Source organism: Calonectris borealis, chromosome Z (genome assembly GCF_964195595.1).
Source record: "Calonectris borealis chromosome Z, bCalBor7.hap1.2, whole genome shotgun sequence".
Lineage (NCBI taxonomy): Eukaryota > Metazoa > Chordata > Aves > Procellariiformes > Procellariidae > Calonectris > Calonectris borealis.
The window spans coordinates 9,552,971-9,576,007 of NC_134352.1; the positions used below are offsets into that span (position 1 = coordinate 9,552,971).

Here is a 23,037-nt window from a genome sequence, read left to right on the forward strand (position 1 = left end):
ATTCATAAGCGAACTTAACACTTGTATCGACTTTAACCTTTAATTTTACCTGACTTTGCCTTATTTTCTCCAAAGAGTTCCCTTCACTTAAAAATCCACAGAAAGCCATGCACTGACTAAGGATAATTCAGACAATTAATCTTTTTGTGGATCCGTATTATGCCAGCACTATGAGAGCAAATGCATGTCTTCTGAGAGTCATACAAAATTATTACAACCTTATTAGAGAATAATAAGCAGCGAAATGGCTTATTGTCAGTAAGAGGGGGAGAAATGAGTATGCAGTCTGACCATTGAAGAGGGGACTCAGGTGGGAAATTCAGTCTTCTCCGACACACTGGGAAAATACGTATGGGCTGAGTACTGGAATAGTTACTGGTCTACCAGCCCGGGCATGGAGAATTCCAGATGGATTTCCTTGCTTTGTCAGAAGTTTCCTCTGGAAGGTTGAAAGTTGTCCAAAGCTGTCAAAGCCAGCAATAACCATTGCCTGTCTGTAAACAACGCGCTGAATCTGCAGTTTTACCACTGCCCAACATGACAGTGTGGTGGCCATTGGAGCTGTTGTGTGGTGCTGCGGCATCCATCCTTTTTAAGAGTATTAGCAGTGAGAGGAAGAAACAGCCAACCCAGAGAGCAAGTTCTCCACTGTTCACGAAGTCTTTCTTTGCAGAGGACTTTATTTGAGCGGAGCGGTGCTTCCAGTCGCACGGCGTGGGCCAGGAGACTGGTGGGTTGATTCCCTTTGCCTTCGCCGTGAGCTTGGAGGGTGTTGTTCCTGCAGCCCTCGCATCTCTGTGCCTGGTGTCCCCCCCACAGTTTAGCAGTCCACGTGTGTGTCAATCAGTATGCTCAAGCACGTATAATATCTTCAGTCATTTTAAGAGTGGTCTCCAAAGAAATGTTGCGTACCTTTCAGGAAAAAAAGGCAAACCTTTCACAGAAGATCCTGCTATCTGTGAGTGTCTCTTTCTCCCTTTCATTCACACAGTCAGCTAGCTGTTTCACTCCAATTTATTAATAATACATTATGGTGTTCTGTGTGGTACCACCAAGGGTTTTAAGCAGGGAATTTTACAGAATATTTTAGTTCCCTTGCTCAGACGGGGCAGTGCAACCTCCATGTTGATGCCAAATATCAAAGCAATATTACAACAAAATTCAGAGGTTATGGTTTTTCACCTTCCTTAGTTCCATTCCAGGTCAGTGAAATGTGTAGAAGTATAATTTAACTTTTGGAAAACTGACCAAGACTTGCATTCAAGCGCTAGCATCCTGTAAACAGGAAACTGAAATGGGGAAAGAAAAAAACCCACGTTCCTATTTCTTCAGGGAAAATATATTTTTTGTGATTTTTTTATTATAGGTTCTCTCTCCCCGAAGGAGTACCGTTTCCTGCAGAGAGAGACAGCGGCTTTAATCGTATGTTCTTGCCAAACTCATAGGAGCGGTGGTCTGTCATCCCTTCCTTTCAGGTTGTCTGGGGGAATTAGATACTCCTCTGCAACGCTTCCCCTTGTTCAGAGAGTTAAAAAGAATCACGGCGCCAAAAATAGTCGATGTGAATTCCTTGTCCCCAGGCTTGGTTCACCAGACTCTGCAGAGTCATCGCGGATTATTTGCATGGAGATGGATAGATGCAAACATCTTGCTGAGATTAGTGAGACATGACGCTTTCGTATTTTATCACAAGCGCTTATCCATGTTAAACTCCCAGGGCGCGCTTCGTTTTCGCTGGTTCTTACCCTCTCCTTTAGGAGGATACAATCACCCACTCAAGAAGCAGAAATAGTGCATGACTAACTATGTCACGGAACAAATGATTAACACTAAGTAGTTTGTGCTAGCTGTTTGCAAACAATCCACGTGGCGACAATTATGCTGAAGCAATTTTGTGAATACCTAACTCAATGTATTTTGCATAACTCAAGACTGGCTCCCGGATCATTAAATTCATAACTTCTGTCTTGTTTGTTAAATTCACAAATGTCATTATTTCTTCTAGTCCATAGGACTCGACTGTGATATTAGTCTGTATCGCTGGACTGGCGAAGGCCGTAGGAAGGATGGTGGCTCCGATGAACAAGGTGCCATTCAAAACGAGTTACAGCTGCTATGCTTTAAGAGTTTATAAGCCACTAAGTGCAGAGGAGGGCAGTCATACGCAGGCAGATCCATTAATGCGTCTCATGCTTTCGGATTTGCAGCTACGCAAATAAAGATGCTATTTGCCCCAGCTGCACCCAGCGTGCCCACAGAGAGCTTGGTCTGGCCAAGTGCGTCAAAATGCTCGTAGAGTTCATTATCAGGAGCTGAGGGCCTCTTCCTCAGCTGCGATCACTCATCAGCCATCTGCTGACATCACAGTTAAAGAGCTGACCTAGAGAAAGCATAGCATCCATACGTGTCATCACGTGGGCCAGGGCAGGAAGAGCTGAGCTGTGGGGAAGAAAATGTCTTGTATGTCCGTCAGAAGCTCAAGCACAGACAAGAGTTTATTGATTCATTTGGTTCGGAGTATTTGAGAGCCTTTTGATTCACAGAAATGTGCAGCCTTACCAGATCCTAAAGCACAAAGCTCTTAAAAAATAAATTAAATACCCAATGTACTTGGGTAATGGGTGTTTTGCAATGAGTATAGTGGTTTTCAGCTGTCACAGAGTTGCTGCAAACCCTACATAACTTTAAGGAGGAGATATATTACTTTATAAGAGGGGGATACGGAGGCAGTAGAAATTTAAAGGAATTGCAGCAGAGAAGGTAGAGCCAGTATCAAAAAAATAGATTTGTAAAGGCCTTTCCCCTCATTTCCATGCTGCAAAGCATTCTTCCCATCAGTAACATCCAGCCTGTTAAATTGTTGCTGTTACTTTCATTACCTTCTCATAAACGAAGCCAACCCCTATTAACCTGCCACAACAGTTTTTTCCCTTTCCCCCTCAAGAAATGTAAAGTAGCAGTACAAATAAGTTTTTTCATAAATAGGTAGGATGAAGAACTTTATTTACAATGAAGTAAATTTGGTATTTAATTCTGTCACAACAGTTTGTCCAGCTGTTCCTCACTATTTTTTTCTACAAGGGTAAACTTCCCCACCACCAAAGGTTTTGCTGGTAAGAGCAGTATGCCGAGTTATTTTTGTCCATATGGTATTGAGTTTCTCATTAACAAGCGAAGATCTTGTATTTCTTTGATGCAGCATGGATTTCCAAATTTTTTTTCAATGCTACATGGTTTAGGCAGCTCTCCAGCCTCCCCAGTGGCTGCTGGCGTCTGCTGCAGAGCTTGCCCCCGGGCTGCGCGTTGAGCACCAGCGGCACAACAAAAAGAGAGGGAAGGCTGTAGGGCAGAAATTTCTCTCTAGAGCTGCTGCACCCGGGCAGTTGTTGGGGTTCATTGCCACCGGTAGTGATTTGTCCATACGGTGCTTTTATGCAATTGCAGGAGGAAAGGGATCTACAGGGGAAGGGTGACGAGCTTCTCCTGACAGCGTGATACTGGGACCAACTGCACTTGCCACAGGCAGAGCCGAAGGAAAAGAGAATTAAATTTATTTGGCCAGTGCCAGTGTCTTGTGATTAGTGCTAGCTTCTGGCGGGTGATGGTGTCAGACAGCAGTACGAATCTTCGGTACAGCCAGATGGTCCCACCAAGCGTGGCATGCTGTTTTTCCCAGTGTGCACGGTCACGTACTTATCTTGTCTGTGCCCACTATACATACTACACACATATGGATGGACACATTGCTTAAAGCTTATGAAGTATCAGTTACCACTGCTCCACTGAGTCCAAACTCAGTACGAAGGAGGGATTAGTAAGTATCATTCATAGTTTATAGTGATTTACAAGCTCGGTGCAGTCACTTCATTGTTGATCTACATGTCCATGCTAGGTGGAGAGTAAAAGAAAACCTGGTAGCAGTCATCTATGCAAATATTTGTGCATAGTAGAGAAGTGACGGTGTTGTGTATTTTCTGTCAAGCATTTAGATGAGAGCAGAAGATTGAGTCAAAACTAGGAGCTGTAAATGTTCACCTGATGATCTTGCACATTATAAATCAAAGGATGAAACAGGCATGGGTGGTGATTTTTGATATATTCTCCAACCCTCACCACAATACTTGCTGTAAACCACTTTATGCTTTGTGAAGTACCTACTACAGTAAGGTGTCATTTCATCACTCTGTACCCAGGGCTCTTTTGGAATACAATGGCTAATTAGTAAGTCGCTTACCCAGTTAAGATTCATGAGGAAATCACAGTATCCAAATGCTTGCAGATATGGGGTCCTGATGAGGCCAGTATCAGTGGCATGGGTAACACTTCCAGACGATGGACAGACTAGCGCACTGTAAGTAGTGTAATGGTACAAATGCCCAAATTATTTAACAATAACCCATAAAATAAATGTCTGTTTGTTACTTTGCACATTGTTTTATCTATTGAGGCAGCTGTGTCTAGCATGGGAAGCAACAGGAGATTTGAGCCCTAGATTCTGCTTCTAGCAAGATCTTGGTATATTCTCCAGATGTGTGACTTAACCTCTTTTTTTTTTTTCCCTCCCCCTTTTCCCCTCTGATGTCTCCCTTTGTAAAAGGGTGTGAAATATTTATCTTGCTGTAAGCCTTAAGATGGGCAGAGAGCTGTTTCACAAAGGAGCGAGAAGCCTGGCCATGCCACGCTAGTGTCCTGTGCCCCCAGGGCACTGCGGAGGGGGTTATCCCCATTCTACAGAGCGGGGTTTGCTTGCAAAGGGAGCACGCGATGAGGCAGGGTTTTCAAACCGGATCGCACAGTTTCTATATTCGACAGCCAGCCAGGGCCCCTTTCTCCTCCTCCTCCTCCTCCTCCTCCTCTCCCTGTGTGCCTTGGTAACGGGCTCTGCACAGTCACACACTTTTGTGGGTAGTTGCTATATGCTTTATTGGAAACTCAAATGCTTCTGCCTTTGGGGGCGGGGGGGGTAGGCGCCTCCTGGTTACAGGATCATGCCTTATTTTGTGCTTCGCGTGCCCAGGAAAGCAATTTGCAAATACTGCCACAAACTTCTTTTGGGTTTTGTTGGGTTTTTTTTTTTTTTTTTAAGGACAATGAATTAATTCAGGACTGGGAAGAAAAATAGGGAGCAGTGATTAAAAAATTTTCAGTGAATATAAGTCACTAAGCTCTGTTGCATTTTCAAAAGTCAGATTCTTGTCTTATGTTGAAAGATAGTAAATGTGCAGCCGAGGACCTAACAAACATCATACCTCCCAGTTTATTTATTTTTTCCTCCTGCAGCAACTGCTGGTGTTGAGTGGCACTTATCCTTGAGCTATTTCTTATGCAAACAAACTGCCTCCTGCTAAGGAAAGTAGCTTCACCGCATGATGCAATTAGTGAAAGGTGCCCAGCAAGGTGAGGATGCCCGTGCAGGATGAGACCCTCCTAGGCTGGCTGGTGGGGCAGCATCGTGGACTTTGGGCAGGCAGCGAGTGGCATTTCACAGCCACTCAGGATGGCGTGTCCTGGTGGCCGGTCTCCTCTGTCAGGTCCCTGCCCCACCACACGCAGAGTGTATTTGGTTTTAAAAGAAATCTTTGATTTTTAAATTTTTTTTTCCCCTGCTCACCCCCTGCCCTGAGAGCCCATTACAACTCTTCTTTCTAATTTCCCATCTTTCTGATTAAATTATTGTGTATTAAATAAGAAACCTCAATTGGAGATGTTTAAATTCTCTTTCTGATTTTAAGCCAAGCAAGTACACACAAGAATTCACCTTAAAGCCATGATTTAAATGTCTAGCCTTAGAAAGATGAACTACTAACTTAATCTACCCTGGCCTCATTTAATAGAGTTAAGAGATCAGTCCTTGCAAGCTTAATTCTCAGCTTTCTTTCATACAAAAAATCAATATAGAGCAAAATGCACCTACAGGTAAAATTAATCCTGTGGAACATGCCTGGAGCAAGGCCCAGCAGAAGAGGATGCGATGATGAGCTGGTGCTGGCTTTCTGAGGAACGGGACATGAGTCAGAATTAATTTCTCCCACTGTATTTTGCCACATGCAGCTATCGTTTCAGTGACTGCTCCACGCATAACTGCACGCACCACAACCCGGGGGTATTTCTCCGAAGGCAGGGACCCGTAGAGACAAAGAGGCTAATTCAGTCACTGGTCATTGTCCTCGGGAAGCAGCACCCAGTGCCCTGCGGGGAGTGCGGGGAGTCCCACCGCAGCCGGGGCTGTCCTGTGCCGGCGGTGCTGCCTGCAGCCGGACAGCCCTGCACGCCACATCCTGAACGCTGTTGTGCAGCATTGGCTCAGGACGAACGGGGAAGGTTTCTGTGTTGAACTGCCACCTCCTTCCCCGTTTGTCTCCGAGATCAAATGACCTAGTTCCACTCTGCCGAAGTGCGAACACCAGATAGGGTTGCACAGCCTGTTGATAGGCACATAGTCGTTTGTAAAAATAATGAGACACGGGGGCACAGCTACTGAGAGTATGGGGAATGCAAATGCTCAGGAAGAGTTGAAGACACTTTCAAGCCACGCTGGAATTGGACTGGTGAGTGAAAACAGTGCTCCAGATTTTATTCCTTGCTGCAGGTGTTAATGGTGAATAAAATCTAATTGGATTAAATGCTGTATGGGTACACCCGGTGCGTATCAGAAAGGACAATATCTGCTTTTGTAAAATGGGATCAAACTTCTTTTGCCTACATAACATCAATCAGTCTTCTCCTTACTCCCTCTCTTTATATTCTACATTTTCTTTCAGAATTAGTTTCTTTTCATTCGGCCAGAATTTTGCTCATGCCTAAAAAGCTAGGTCATACAGAACTCGTAGCCCGTTGTGCTGTGAAAAAGTAGCATTTTCTAGTGATATACTGCAACATGTCCATTTTGCTGATGGGAAAGTGGAAGCTGTAACAGGGCAAGGATGGGAATGCTGTTGCAAGAGCCCTTTACGCTGAGAAGCCGTCAGGGGTGACATGCCAAGAAGCCTGGTGTGGAGCAATGCTTGGCAATGTAATTGTAATTACAGCCTTGGTTTCCAAATTCTCTGCCAACTTTTGCACTGTGTTAACGGTAGTCCTCAAGAGTGAGGCATCACAGCAAACACCGCATGCAATTAACATGAGTTTTAGAAACCCATTCTATATGCAAAGCCAAGAATTTATTGTTAGTCTAACTAAAGTCCTAGCAGTCTAATCTAAGTAGTATTACTGGTCCCAATGATGCTAACACTTACAGGCAAATTATCCAAGTACTACAGCTCATTCTCAGTAACGTTACCGAGTTCAAGTTCAACTTGTCATACGCGCAGTTCCCGTATCAATTTCTCAGGTGTTGGGCTCACCCTTCCGTGCACTTCTGGGTCCCAAGGTCGGCATCACAAATATTCTTTAGGGAGACAGCAGGTGCGTGTGTGTTTTCAGGGGTGGGGGTTGTTAACGGCAAGTCATCTGTGTCCCAAGATCTCTACAGGGAGGAGTATCATGTTGACGGCGGGAGTTTCTTACTCCTCTGGATTTGCTTTTGGTCACTGTTACATGTTTGTTAATGCTGTCTGCATGTCTGCTCTACTTACCTGCCCATTCCTCATTCGTTTGCAGTTCCACCTTACATCCACATTTGCGGTATCTGGTACTTATTACATATTGGATACTTTTCTTTGCTCTCCCTAAACCCAGTTTTACTCAGCTCCCAAGGTTGCAATCTCCTAGTGACCAGCAGCTGACCATTGGTGAGTTGTGATTTTTAGCCCTGGCTCCTCTGGTGCCATCTTGTGCTTGCAGTGTCAAGGCTTCTGCTGTCATCTTGTGATAGCACTTCTGGGGATCCCTGATACAACCCCGTTCGTTTTTTTCAGCAGCCTTTGAACTGATTTCTTGGTAATCCAAGTAACATTTTATTACTGCAGCCTGATCGCACCTATATCCTTGATCTAGGGTCATTAGTAATCACTCTAAAAGGCTAATAAGAGTTCTTCCGTTAGCAGACGCATACACACAGATACACACAGAATGCTCTTAATAATGTTCTTCAAGTTAAAACAGCACCACTGATGTGTTTTCAGAATTTCTTTACCACAGGGTCTTCCTGCGTTGCACCTCAGATGTTAGAAAGGTGAGGACCAAGGAGGCAGATCTCAGCGAGCCCAAGCACTGTCTGCTCCCAGGCGCTGCCACGGTTTTGGCTCTGCTGCTGTCAACAGCTGAATTGCTACCTGCCCTCATGAACCAAAAACTGGGGGAAAAAAGCCCTTCTCCTGAGCATCCCCTGAATAACACGTGCGGGAAAACTCAGACTGCCTGCTTGGGAGTCACTTTAAAACAGAGCCCTTCTGACTGATAGCAAGGATGTGAAAAGCACCAATGTTTGTGAGGTGCTTCTCAACAGAGAGGCACACGAACTCCCCTAGACAGTCTGCTGAAGAGCTTTGAGTTAGTTGAATGCCACCTCTCCTTAAGGGAAGAGTTAAATTCTGCTAAATGCTATTTTCCAACCATTCAAGCTTACAGTGGCATTCAGAAGAACCACGAAAAGATGGACCTCCGGGGAAACGGCCACTGTATCTTGCATTCTTTACAAGTGTGGGAAGACCTGTAATGGGGTAGCTACAGCACAAATGCCAAATGAGAAATCTGGCTCACAAACATGACAGTCTAGATGAGGCGAGCCCTAAGAAAATGTGTTACTGGGAAATGGCATTAGAAAGAGAGCCTGGGGTAGAGGTAGCCAAGATCTCCTTGCTCTTGCTGGCAAGTGCTCACTTACTTGTGACAACCTGATTCCATAACAGTGTTGATCTTCTAGAAAATAATACCGTGCAGTAACAATTGTCCATTGTGGCTAATATTCACACTCAGTATCTCCTGGCATTTTTTACCCAAACATTTGCAAGAGCTTTGCAGACATCGATTATAGTGCTGTAGCACTTGGGAGGAAGAGTCACAGACATGGACCCGGCCACCTCTTTCTCCCATTTGAAGTGTACCACGGAGCAGATGTGGTTCTCTAGAGTTTTGCATTGCCATTTTAATGATGGAGGAAAGCCTATCATGGAGAATTAATGCAGCTCCCCCTGATCTATTTGTATTAGCAATCATGTGTCTTTTCTTAACTATAATGAAGCATTTTAGGGAAGGCAAAACTATTTTGGCTCTTGGCATCCGTTTGAAATATTCTTTGTCAAACTAAATGTTGGATTATTTTTTTCCTCCTGGAGCAAAGAACACCTTGAAGTTTTTAAAGTAGTATTACTTATGATAATTTATAAGTGGCTGTGAAGATAAATAATGGGTCTTACTTTGCAAGAACAGCTGAAAGTTCATATTTTATATTGCCTCTTTGACCTTGTAGAGAGCTGTACATAGTCAGATTAGTTTGGAGTATTTGTACCTAGGCATTAGAGAGGCTGAGCAATCTCAAGTCATGACTGACTGGTCTAACGAGAGAAATCATTTTCAGGACGAACGAAGTCGGGACTTAAATTAATCTAACTGCTGTGGTTTTGTGGTTTTTAAAATCAACAATCAGTGCCCTGTTAGGATCTGCTTATAAGCGTTGCCTGGATGGATGCCAGGCGTCTTTTGCTGCAGGAGTCAGTACCGCTCTGGCTAGTCTAAGCTCGCTTTTCTCTCTCAGAAGCTTTCAAACCATCTGCAAAAAATAGCTGTTGGTGTGGGGACCTACCCTGTTTCAAATTACAGTCTTGGTCGAACAGGTGTGTATGTGGAAACAGATGTGCAAGACAAGAAAAAGAGGAATTCATGAAGCCATCCTCCTCTTTTTGGGCCAAAGCAGGTTTGGGATTTTCTTCCCCAGAGAACCAAAAGTCTAAATGGCAGAAGGAACGTACTAATGATATTTTTAATCATGCTGATGCTGCTTCTTATACAGATGCTTAGGTGTTTTGCTGGATGAAAGCCTAGAAGCCAAATCTAATGCTTACTGACATCCATGACAAGGCTCTGGGGGTTTAACTGGGACCGGGAGAGAGCGCAGGAGCAGCACAACATGCGGGCCCAGCTCTTCACAGGGGAGCAGAGGGATGCCTGCCTGCCCTGCACACCGCTTGTATCTCTGCGGAAGCTGCAGAATGGGTTTTGAGAAGAAAACCTGGATGCTTCACCCTCCGCTGTGGGAACCTGCAGCCCCGAGGTGGACATGCTGGAGAACACCTTCTCTCTGTTGCTGCCGGGTGGACCGCGCAGCGACTGGGATGCAGCTCAGCGTCTGGCCGGGCAGGGCAGCAGGACCTCTCCATCTGAAGTCCTTCCCACGGTCTGTCAGCTGCCAACACAAAATCCTCCTTGAAACGTTGCAGTTTCAGCAGTAAGGCAGATATTAAAAAAATAAAATAACATTTCATAGCATCTTTTTTCATGGCATGAAAGGAAGAAGCAATAGGTGTGCCTGTAGCCTTTAAGGAACTGGGTTTTAAGCCTAGATTTTATAATTTCAACCATGGAAGAAAGAGCTTCACAGTTTTTGAAGCTGCAGCATCAGCTTGCTCACAGCTGCCATTCAGCTCTGTTTGTAAAGCTGTGTCCCCATAGCTGCACTGTAAGCCAGAAGGCTTTTATTTTTTTTCCTTCAGTGGAGCTTCCTCTGATGTAATTATATCGCCTGTTTTCTCTTTTGTATTTCTTATCATAAATATGTATTTGAGCACAGCCTTTGCCCCCAAGAGTCAGAGGGGAATAATATTTTCTGTGTATTATTTACTTTTACACAGCAAAAGAATAGTCACATATATGCTTTTAAGTCTGCTAATGAAGCTATCATAATGTCAAATAAAATGTCACTGTGACCATGCCTAATTAGCATTACAAATTTTGTTGAAGAGCTAAACAGCCAGATCCTTCAGGGTGTAAGTCAGTCCCGCTCCAGCATTTGTGCTCACAAGATTTACAAGGGCTAAGGATGGGTCTACAGACTACTGAAATGGAGGCTTGAAAAATATTGCATTAATGAAATGCAAATCACGTTTCAGTTGTTAAATGAACCTGCTATCTCAGGTGTCTCATGCAATAAAACTGTAAAACTGCTCTGATTGGGATACAAAAAGCAAATAAGTAGTTACGGTCTCTGCTGATGTATGGGAGCAAAACACATCAGACCATGTAAAGCTTAATATTCTGTGAATGGCTTGGTCCAAAGCCCACTGAAAGTCAGTGGAAAGACTGTTGGTATCTGATCCGAAGGCGATTAGTCAGAAATTAAGGATTCTAGGCCTGTTCTTTACCCAGTAAAAACTGAAGTCACTTGATCATGGCTGGTTTATAAAACAGCAGCTAATGACGTGCAATAAAGAATTAAGCTCTCATAGAACAGAAAATGTTTTTGCTAGCGACACTGTAAATGCAAACACATTATTAAAAATAGATCACAATTAACATTATTCAAATGAGATTTAATTCTCTGTTTGTATAATTTGAAGAAAAACTGATGCAAGTCATCTTTAATGACAACTTAAAGACAAATTTAAACAAAGCAATTGAATTTCCATATGAGCTTTAATTGACAGTTTAATTTCCAAAGTGAGGTAATGGAGGAGTTTGCCTAAGAACTTTAATAAGGATGGATGGGCACAATTCAATGCACTGATACTATCTCATAAATCTTCTGTTCCATGACAAGCACAAAGATACACACATCTAAACTATCATTTAAGTTGTCAAAAGCCTTTGCTATGAGATTATGCAGCCTCAGTGATCACTACTGAATTACTGAATAAACAGTTTTCGGAAGTTCCTCATTAAAAAGCAGTAATTGTTTATTTTAAAGAAAGGCAAATCAATAAAAATGTTTAAAAGCATTAAGAACACTGTAATATCAAAGGATGTACACTGACATGTGACTTCTGTGTGATTTTTTTCAGGGCCTATATGTTCAACTGCATCTTCCAAATGACAAATAAACCTTTCAAAAAAAAATTAAGGTGTTAAATTCCAGCATCTCCAAACATCTCCACATCCTTTCCTAAAAGGCTCTCCTTTTGCGAATAAAACCGGTGAAATCAACTAACCACTCACTAGATGAGGCCAGAGAGGTTCTTGGTTGATCTGTGAAACACCATGGCCCATCAAGTATCCCCTTCCCTGAGTTCCAGTACAAAGCAAACATTAATTGATGTTTGTCTCCAACATCTACAGGGGTGTTTGCATGGGGGCTGAGAATCAGCTGAAAGTTAAGCAGAAGACAAACACCTAGTAACTGAATTTTATGTATATTGTTGCATCAGAAAAATTCTGAAGACAGATTTGCAGTCCCAATATACTTAATAAAGAAAAGAGCCTGTGTTTGCTCCTTTTTCAGGGCTGAACGTTTACCTTTCAAGCACATTAACAGGGAAATTAACAACTAATGAATCACAGTGGTGGTAAGTGCTCATGTAGATGCACCTGTGGACTTCTGAAAGTGACAGCTGAAGCACAGATGGTTTCACACCACGAAGCACTTTTAAACACAGGCTCAGTCTAAGCCAGGTTATCCCAAATCCATCTTCATTCAGTGAAGGAGCAGTGTCTCAATACAAGAACAGTCTCTTGGACCACATTGATGCGTCCAAGTATATTGCACATAGGACAGGGACCGACACTAGAGGTCCTGAGGACTAAGCCTGTAGCTGCACTGCTATAGGAGAGTCCTGCCCTGCACCTCAGAATACCGAGTCAGACGGAAACTGCCTTCACCTGCACTGCTGAGTTAAATTACGTCCAGTTTTCTGGCCCTGAGGCAGAGTTTCACTTTCTCTGGACCGCAAGTGCTTGGTGCTATGTTTGCTCTGGGCCCAGCGTAACGCCCAGTGACCCCAAGGTGTAATTTTTACCTTTGGTGTATATCAGTTCAAAGTGCTCTAATACTGGAAGACCTGTGCTGTAGACAAGCAGAAGCAGACTTGCATATGTGAAACTGTGCATATGCACCGGGTTTAGCATGAGGACATAGAGGTCTTCAGAGATCTAAACGGGCTGGGTAAGATGCAGAGCCAGTTCCCATGCAGTCTTACCCATATTGCCTACTGGGAGTGATCCCCGAAGTGTGCTAGGACCCAAACTGCCAGCGCATGGTATGAGAAAGCTAATTGGCATGTGCCAAAACCAGACCAGGGGCAAACTAAGCAGTACAAATGCTCAAGTTTGTTTCCTGGGACTGTTTTATTCAACAGTATGGACACAGCTGTTAGTGCTAACTTCTATCACTCATCAGCACGTGGTTGTTTTTCTGCACGCAGTAGGTTTTTTTTTTTAATTCCCAAGCCTATACCGTAATAGGTGTAGCACTATGCTTGGGATGTTATGCTTCTGAATAATCTGAAGACATTTGCTCTTCCTCATACAGGTATGGTCAGGCTGCATGCTATCATTTATATATGCAAAATGTTCTATGTATACTGAATAACTAATTTCTTCTCGAACACTCAAATTAACTAAGCCACTAGGCTTGCAAAGTTTCGCTGATTGGAGGCAGATCATCGTGTAAAAAGTGTACATACTTTTACTTGATCTCAGACAGAGAGGACATAAGGAAAATCCTTTCTACTTTCTATTTGCAGTGAGGGACAAACTAGAATTAATTTATCTGATCATCTCATAACCTCAGGAAAAAAGTTTGTTGGGATTCAGGCAGAGACTAATACATTCAAATCAGCTTCCTAAACCCAGATATTATGGACAGTGGTTTTTTTTCCCTGAAGTAACTGTGTGTTTTAATTAGTAGGCAATGTTTTCCAGCATAGAACTCACAAAGTCTGCACAGCTTAGCTTCTTGTGCATTCAGTAACTTGTCCTTTATCAAAGAGTCAATCCTTTTGTGTCTTGTTGGCAGTACATGATGTGCATCGATTGTGGACAGTGATCTATTTAATTAGCTTATTCATGTGTCTGTGTAAAAAAAGGCCACAGGTACCAAAACCAAGAGATAACAAAAAGAGCTGAGAGCACCTTCAATTACAGTATTCTCTTTATCAAGCTCTGAATTTAAATTATCTGCTCTGGAAAAGAGATGATGAGTTCATGTAACTGCAAATTAACACAATGAAAGCTTGCTGCTTATAAATGGTGTTTAGCTCTTCAGGATTTTTTTCTCATTCCACCCCTTACCTCTGTATTGGAGAGCCCAGGGTTTTATTTTAGTAAAACTAGTGCAAATTGAGCAATTATCATATTATTCCAAATTCAGAATGACATTTCTAAGATCCATACAAACTGGAACCTATAATGATCAGTAAAATACTATTAAAATCAAAATGACAGCTTTTTATACCAACTTTAAACACAGTAAAGGTTTGATCCCTCTTACATATAATACATATTAACTACTGAAAATGTGAGAGAATGAAGAACAGACCTTAAGTATGTTTAGTCTTTAAGTTTAGTAACTTAATATATAGAAAGATAAAATTCAGTATCTGTGTAGGATAAGATATAATTTGAGGGAGCACGAATACAGACAAACGTTGATACAAAGTCACAACAAAGATCTCACAACCCAAAAGGTGCACTGAAACAGGCATCGTAATCCACAGTTTTTGAACAGTCTCATGTCTGGAATCAAATGCCAGTGTGAAGTAAAATAACTTTTTTAGCAAAGCTACACTGAAGACTGTCAAGTTCTCAGCTGAAACCAAAAGTTGGAACAGTATATAATCTGCTAACTGAAGGCCTGATGGAAACATTTTGGTAGAGCAGAGAATTATTTCATAGCAGAATGCCAGAAATTGCTTGGATTCTTAAATTTTTTTCTTCCTTACTAAATCTGTAGATAAAGTTTAACTTTATTTTTGGGACCAAGGAAGGGGGAGGAATAAGAGTAACAGAAAAGCATTTATGGATCAAATAATAAGAAAGGAAGAAATATTTACCTCAAGAGAACAGATGAATTAGCCTCACATCTTTCCTCCTTTTCTGGAAAAGGTAAAGCCAAGGGCAGTGGTGTTGGGAAATGTAACAGGTTAAGTTCTGTTATATCAGCAATGACATGCTAAAAATGAATATGAAATGCTCATTTATCCAATATTTTCCAGCTCAGAAATCACAGTCTGCATATCTTAGCATCTTGTGCGTTCAGTAACTTGTCCTTTACCAAAGAATCAATCTTCTTGTCTTTTATTGGCAGTACATGATGTGCATTGATTGTAGACTGTGATCTGTTTAATTAGATTACTTATGTGTCTGTGTAAAAAAAGCCCCCAACTACAAAAAAAAGGAAATAATAAAAAGAACTGAGGGCTCTTCTTTATTTTTCTTACTGTTTACCGAAGAACTTGCCAGCATCCATTGAATTTGAACATTAAGAGCGGAACCTGAACCTTACTGAACCTGAACAGTAAGGGCATACCTTCTCATACCCCTGATAGGAGAGCAGGGAAATCTTGGCCTGACAATGCCAAGAAATCTAGAAGTACAAATGGATTGAAAGAAATACAAATTCTTGGAAACACAGTCATAAGTCACTACTGAAGTTGACTAGAACTCTAGCTGAGGAAGCCCATGAATCACAGTCCATTTAAGCTGGGTGGGTTTAAGTTTCCCTGTTTCTCACACAGTTCTCTTGGTTGACAGGTGGTTAATTTGAACTAAATGAATGAATAAAAATTAAGCAAACTCATTAACTCTGAGTCCAGCATATTTCTGATCAGTTGTCTTTCATATTTTTAACTACAGAATCCCCTTCACCTGCAGATGAGTTTAGAAAACTCACTGAGTTCTGATGCTGACGTCACTTTCTCGATCCTTGCGATGAACAACTGGTATAACTTCAGCCTGATGCTATGCCAGGAGGAGTGGAACATCACAGATTTTCTCTTCCTCACACAACAGAGCTCCAAGTTTCATCTGGGATCCATTATAAACATCACAGCAAACCTCACTTCAGCCAGTGACCTTCTGAACTACTTACAGTTTTACCTGGAGAGCATCAAAGACACAACGTCTACCATGGTGATGTTTGGATGCGACATGGAAAAAACGCGGAGGATTTTTGAAATAACCACCCAGTTTGGTGTCATGCCTCCAGAACTTCACTGGATTATTGGGGATTCACAGAACGTGGAAGAACTGCGGACAGAAGGTTTGCCGCTGGGTCTCATCGCTCATGGCAAGACAACACAGTCAGTCTTTGAGCATTACGTACAGGATGCCATGGAGCTGGTAGCAAGAGCTGTAGCAGCAGCCACCATGATTCAACCTGAGCTAGCTCTTATTCCAAGTACAATGAATTGCATGGATACAGATGAAAGGAATATCACTTCAGGGCAGTATTTGTCAAGGTAGGTTTTTCCTTTTTTTCTTTTTTGTAGCTAATATTTGTGGTATACAAGAAAAATAATTTTCCTCCCCACCATTCTCAGTGGCTTAGCTATCATGCTGTTAACCCTCCCTCATACTCACATTTGTTTCAGTATTTCCTCCTGCTTCTGGGCAAATAACGAAACAAACAGCCACAGAGGGAGATTAAGCTAGCTGTAGAAGAAGACATTGTTCCACAGAAGTAGAGATCACATAGTTAACATAGGCTAACATACAGACTATGATCTGAAAGTATCTTGTATTTATGTTTATGCATATAAGAAGAAAAAGTCAGGGCTAGTGTCAAATTCTCTGAAGTTTTGAGATACCTGAGAGAATACAAAACACAGTAAGAATATTTGTGCTACCAAAGCAATCAGAGAGTGTAAAAGCAGTTGTGTGGCCTTTGCTAGTATGCTTCCATGAAAAAGAAATAAAAAAGATGCACCTTGACCACCGCAGAGGCCACTGCTGCTGGTGAGAGCACTCAAAACTACAAACTGATCTCTCTGTTGCTTGGGGCGGGAGGCTCCTCTGTCAGCTTCTGCTAAAACTATTCCTGTAGACCACTGCACGTCACTATACTGAAGTTTTTCCCAAAACCGCTTGGGGATCCACTTCTAGAAATATTCTGGGTTTAACATATGAGAGGAAAAATTGCATGGTTTGAAAACAAACAAAGAGGTCCTTGCTAAGTACGTGAATTCATCAGCGAGTTTACATCCAGTGACTGTTGCATGTGTTCCCCTCATTACACCTGGTTTTCAGCCTGCAGATTTTGTTGGATGGAGTTCGGATAAAAGTTCTTGAAGCTTTTTGCATGTTTGCAACTTTTTTTTAAATGATATCTGAGATGTGTCTTCACAATAATGTGGTAACAGCACTGCTCAAAACACAACCATTTGAGACCCTAACAGTTCCTTGTCCATAATTTAGGGGTCAAAAATCCCCTGTTTCCAAAGAGTGAAACAAGGCTTGGGAATAAATAGTGCACTGGCTTGCAATATCCCCACTGACTTGTGATATATATCTTGTCTCGTTATTCTTGGTATTTTAACTAGATCATACCTAACTCCCTGAAAAGTAAAACTCAGCCAGAGGCTTTTTAAAGTAACAAGTATTTGAGGACAGTAGTTTTACGAACAGACTTTTTGAGGGTTAAGGAAGGGACAAAGAAATAGGAAAGCAAAATTAAAGCTCCTAAATGTATTCCTGCAAAATATTTCTTCATCATTGCTTTCTACAGAAAACTATTAGCTCTCTCATGAACAGTGACTGCTGTAGCTTTTGTTATATTTTGGGAGACAACATGCAATTTCACATTCATGAAATTTCTTGTTCCTTCATCTCAGTAAAGATATTGTGGAAAAGAAAAAAGCATCATATGCTTATCCTGCTTTTCCCTGGGCATCTGCTTGTGGACCCTACTAAAGACAAGATAAACCCTTGTACTGAATCACTGCAGCTGTTCTTACAGTGTGTAAGTGAGACAGATACCTGATGGCCAGTACTGATGTATTTGGGTTAGCAGCATAACTATTACCTCTGAGTGGTACCAATAATTTCTCGGACGTGAAGCACCAATGAGTGGCTTAACTGTGACCAATCCTGTCCATTGCACGGTGCTTTTAGGCCAGTGGTGCACCTCCAAAGATGAAACTTTTATCTGGTGCTTAATTGAGCGTTTACTAATCTGGGCGTTCTTCTGTCTGAATGAACCCACCTGTCTTGATATGTAGCCTTGGAGCTGCGGTGGGCAGGGATGGAGAAGGCACAGTGGCACAGAGCTTCGCCTCCCTTAACTGCACCGTGTAATTAAACAGCGGTCCCACAAGCTGCCACAGATGACACCTGAGCTTTCATTGCCAACACTGCACTCCTACTTTGGCTGTGCAGACATTTAAATGCCACCCAAGAGCACAATAATGATTGTGAACAAGGCAAGATCTGGTCCATGGCAAAGCATGCTTTTATCTATATTGATATGGATATGGATATAGATATACATGTACAAACCCCTGAAGATTATACTGTTGTAAGTCTCCATCCTTCATTCCTCTTATGATGAGATCGATTCCCTGATCTATTCCTGCCTGATCATGGGAGCATCCTTGTTGACGAAACAAGGCATTAAAATTTCAAAGCCTCATCTTGTCTTATAGCTTTAATTAGTCTTAGAGCTTTAACTAGCCTTATAGCTTTAACTCTGCTTCTTGGGTAATTTCAGCAGCTTGCTATCTGCTTGCCCATTCTAGTTCTTGCCTCCAGTAAACTTTCCAAGAAAGATGTGAATGACCAAGCCATCAAGCTTGAAATAAAATGAAATCATTTAATTAAATCATTCTTAAAGGTACTACAAAGATATCACTGCTGGAATATGGTAGTACTGCTACAGGTCTAATGAGCAGTCTTAAAACAAAGCACGTGAAAAACAAAGCTGAAATGAGCAAATGACACACTTTGGACTCATTGGTCAAACTGAAGTGACACTAGTAAAGCTTTGATACAGCTATCACAGCCTATTGGTGTGATCATCATCTGTTGATCATCAAGGAAATTAATTCAGCTGTCAGACTTGAGGATCTGGCCCTTCATGTCCTGAAATTTGTACAAATCGTCTTTCCATACAAATCTGTTAGTAGCCCTACTGAAACGATACTGCTCAGATATTGCCAGTGTGTCTATGCAATAGTCAGCACTTGCAGTTCCCAAAGATTCCCACTAGAGATTGCTGGCTTAAATAATGTAGTCAGATAGTCTTATCTATTTCCTAAAATTATTGAGTAAGGGAGTTTTTACGTGAAGTCCCTGGCACGAGTTTCACTAGTGCTGCATACAGTGTATGCAAATGATTAGCAGCCATAGCCACTCGCGTATAAAACACAGTGTTGTTGAAATGTATCTCCCACATGGTTCCCCTCATTTATTTGATTAATGTCCTGTCACTACCAAAAATACAGAACATGCAAATCAGCTGCAAAAGTAAGCCACTAACTCGATAAGGTAGCAAAGTCATACATTTAAATGCTACTACATATCTCAGGTAACCGCTTCGAACACAATTCAACCACAGGACAGGTACAGAGGGCTTGATTCACCCTCATGGGCACACTTACTTCTACAGTGAAAGTCAGGGAACACAGTGCATAAATTCCACTGTTCTCATTCTACCTGTAGGAAAGAAATCTAATGCATTATTCCATAGCTTCCTCTACTCCCAAAGCACCTGGTCTGCAGCATTCTGATATCCAAGTCGTGCTGTAGTAGCAATGCAGGGCCAAATTCATCACAACTTTGCTAGCTTATTCCATCTGAGGACTTGCCTCCCTCAATTTTGGCATTTTCTGAACTGTTAACACTATTTTCCACACTTAAACAATTCTTTCAAAATTTTACATGCAGATGTATCTATACATGCAATGGTTTTACTGTTATTGTCATAGTGATGGCTTCAGCATATAAGCCCAGCAAAGCTTGTAAGGAAGAAGTTGCACAATTTTTTACAAAGGCTGAGGAGGAGAGATTAAAAACCAGATAAGTTTATGGGCAGATAAATCTTTCTTTAGTGCTTGAGATTGCCTTCCCCTGTAAACTTTGTCTTGATAGTGTTTACATACACAAACAGGCAAGTACATCATCAAATATGAAACACAGGGTAGGAGGAAAGGACTAGTCCAACAGTGGCAGACACCACTGATTAATGAAGTTACAATATTATTTAGCTAACACTAGGCTAAGTGGTAAAGGATTTTAAAAATGAGAACCACATTTATGTGTTTGTCCCATTTATAAACATCTGTGTGCATTTTTAAGTATAATTTTCAGGCCCAAGTTAACACGTGTACAGACCAATTGCTTTTGGCAGTATTGGCTGTACCATCTTTCTCCAAACTCAACCTGCTCAAAACAGACTGCATAAGAAGAATTTTTAAGCCATCTCAGAGAAGGCTGTCACACACACAACCACACTCAAAACTATATTATTTAGTTTTGTAAATTTACCCTTTGCTGAGGACAAAAACTGGTATGATCTTGAGACATACACAGTCCAGAGTTCTAACTGCTGAAACCCCATCAAAAATCATCAAAAGTCATCAAAACAAAGGGTAGAGACCGGGCAGAAGTATGCATGCACACACAATTGCTGTGGATTTATCCTTTTCAAACCAATTTAAGGTTATTTCTTATCTGCTCTATCTATTGATAAACAATTAACATTACTTAAAGTTTATGTCTTGCTTACTGAGGCTGGAATGACAGCTATAACCTTTATTCTTCTTTCAATACTTGCTTTCATCCAATTCCCAGAACTAATGTGAGGTGTTATATTCTACTATGACAGCTAAATAGTCTGTCTTCTGAATGCCTCTTACTGACAAGTAAGTGCCTGACTTACCTTACACATATTAGCAGCAATTTAACTCAGTTGTTTTTAATGGAATCACCATACTAAGGCTTACGCATTCTTAGTAGGGTCCCTCTACAGCCCCTGCAAAATGCATAGCAGCTTTCTTATAAACAGAGTGCAGTTCAGCTGGTCATGGTCTTTACACTAAAAAGGATTTTCTCCCTATAACACTTACTTCCTTCTCAGTTTCCTGCTCCTTTATCCATGTCATTTTAGCCTCTTTGATAATGCCTTACCAGAAGCTGAATTCAACATACAGGGAGGACAACTACTAGCAAACATCGCCACCCAATTCAAAGGAAATATTTAACTTTATTGTGAATATCTGGAATAGTAAAAGCCCAGAAATCTCAATGCAAAATGTGCAGTGCAAAACTAGCACACTTCATGAGACCTGCTACAATGTCAAAATTGTTTTAAGAACATTACTTTTGCAGATATTTTAAGAAACTTCTTTTTTTTGTAAGAATTAAAACTGACTGTCCTAGGGCAACCATTCTTTCACTGAGTCCCTTTCTTCATTCTGAAGTGGCTAACAGTGATTTACCAATGCCAAATTTGCATTTTTGAATCCAGATTGGTTCACTTCAGTGTGCTTGAAAGCTGTGGACAGCACTTCAGCAGCCGCTCTTATGTAAGCTAGATCTTACTGAGATTACAGGGTTTTTCTTGGAAGGACATTTCATACATAATTTCCACTCTTCCATTTTCGTACATATTTTTATCTAGGAAACTGACTACAGATCTGGTGAGTACAGCTTAGAACTAACCTATGTTTCATTAATTTATGAGGCAAAGGTAACTGAAAAAATTGGTGTTCTCTCAGTCATTTTTTCTAGTAAGTAAAAAGAATATCTTTCCTGAAGAGTTTTCATTTACATTAGGTAAGATACGTAGGAAAGCATTCCCAAGGACTTTAGTTATAAATTAAGTGGCTTGTTCGTCGTGCCGTAGGAAAGCTGTTAATGATCCAGGTGTTCAACAACATCCCCAGTCTATTCTCTTAAACATAGATTCATGGTGTCTGCATATGCTTTAGCATGATGACTTCAGTTGCCAGCTGATGTATTTACTTCTGATTACTCTGCTTTCTCCCTCCAACAGGTTTTTAGCCAACACAACTTTTGATGGTCTCAGTGGCCACATTAAGGTGAAAGGTTCCTCCATTGTCAGCTCTGAAAACAACTTCTTCATCTGGAATCTGCAGCATGACCCTGTGGGGAACCCAATGTGGACTCGTCTGGGGAGCTGGCAAGAAGGAAAGATAATCATGGACTATGGGATATGGCCAGAACAGGCCCAGAGACATAAAAATCACATGCAACACCCCACCCGGCTGCACCTCAGAGTGGTAACTCTCATTGAGCATCCATTCGTCTTTACAAGAGATGTAGATGATGAAGGTCTTTGCCCAGCAGGGCAGCTGTGCCTGGATCCTTTGACCAGTGATTCAGCCGTGCTGGATAACCTGTTTGAAACCCTTCAAGGAGGGAATGACACTGTTCCTATTGAGCTGAAGAAGTGCTGCTATGGCTACTGCATTGACCTGCTGGAGAAGCTAGCTGAGGATATGAATTTTGATTTCGACTTGTATATTGTTGGTGATGGAAAATATGGAGCCTGGAAGAACGGCCACTGGACAGGGCTGGTGGGAGACCTTCTTGCTGGCACAGCTCACATGGCAGTGACGTCATTTAGCATTAACACTGCCCGCAGCCAAGTGATTGATTTCACCAGCCCTTTCTTTTCAACCAGCTTGGGCATCTTGGTGAGGACCAGAGACACAGCAGCTCCTATTGGAGCCTTTATGTGGCCACTTCACTGGACTATGTGGCTGGGGATATTTGTTGCTCTCCACATCACAGCTATATTTCTCACCTTATATGAGTGGAAAAGTCCTTTTGGGATGACCCCCAAGGGAAGGAATAGGAATAAAGTCTTCTCTTTCTCCTCTGCCCTAAACGTCTGCTATGCGATCTTGTTTGGAAGAACAGCTGCCATCAAACCCCCCAAGTGCTGGACTGGAAGGTTTTTAATGAATCTGTGGGCTATTTTCTGTCTGTTTTGTTTGTCCACATATACAGCCAACCTAGCTGCTGTCATGGTAGGAGAGAAGATCTATGAAGAGCTTTCTGGAATACACGACCCAAAGGTAAAGCATGTCTGTTGTTATTAACTCAGCCTTTTCTTCTTCCCAGTCAGAATTCATTGCTGCATAATTTATGGTTTCTAATAAAATCAGAAAGCAATCTGTGTGCAAAACAGCAGTTGCACTACAGTTAGTTACCATCTGACAGCACTTCAGTAGAAAAGTTCAGTGAGAGAGGATCTTTAAACATCAATAG

General features: G+C 41.8%; 1 protein-coding gene across 1 annotated transcript in view; it reads left to right on the forward strand.

Annotated features, from left to right (window-relative positions):
* The window catches only part of GRIN3A (glutamate ionotropic receptor NMDA type subunit 3A), a 74,017-nt gene that overhangs the window by 14,073 nt on the left and 36,907 nt on the right, over positions 1–23,037 (forward strand). The window contains exons 2-3 of the mRNA XM_075137186.1: positions 15,661–16,265; positions 21,797–22,844. Of these exons, the coding sequence (XP_074993287.1) occupies positions 15,661–16,265; positions 21,797–22,844 (1,653 nt within the window). The remainder of the gene's footprint in view (positions 1–15,660; positions 16,266–21,796; positions 22,845–23,037) is intronic.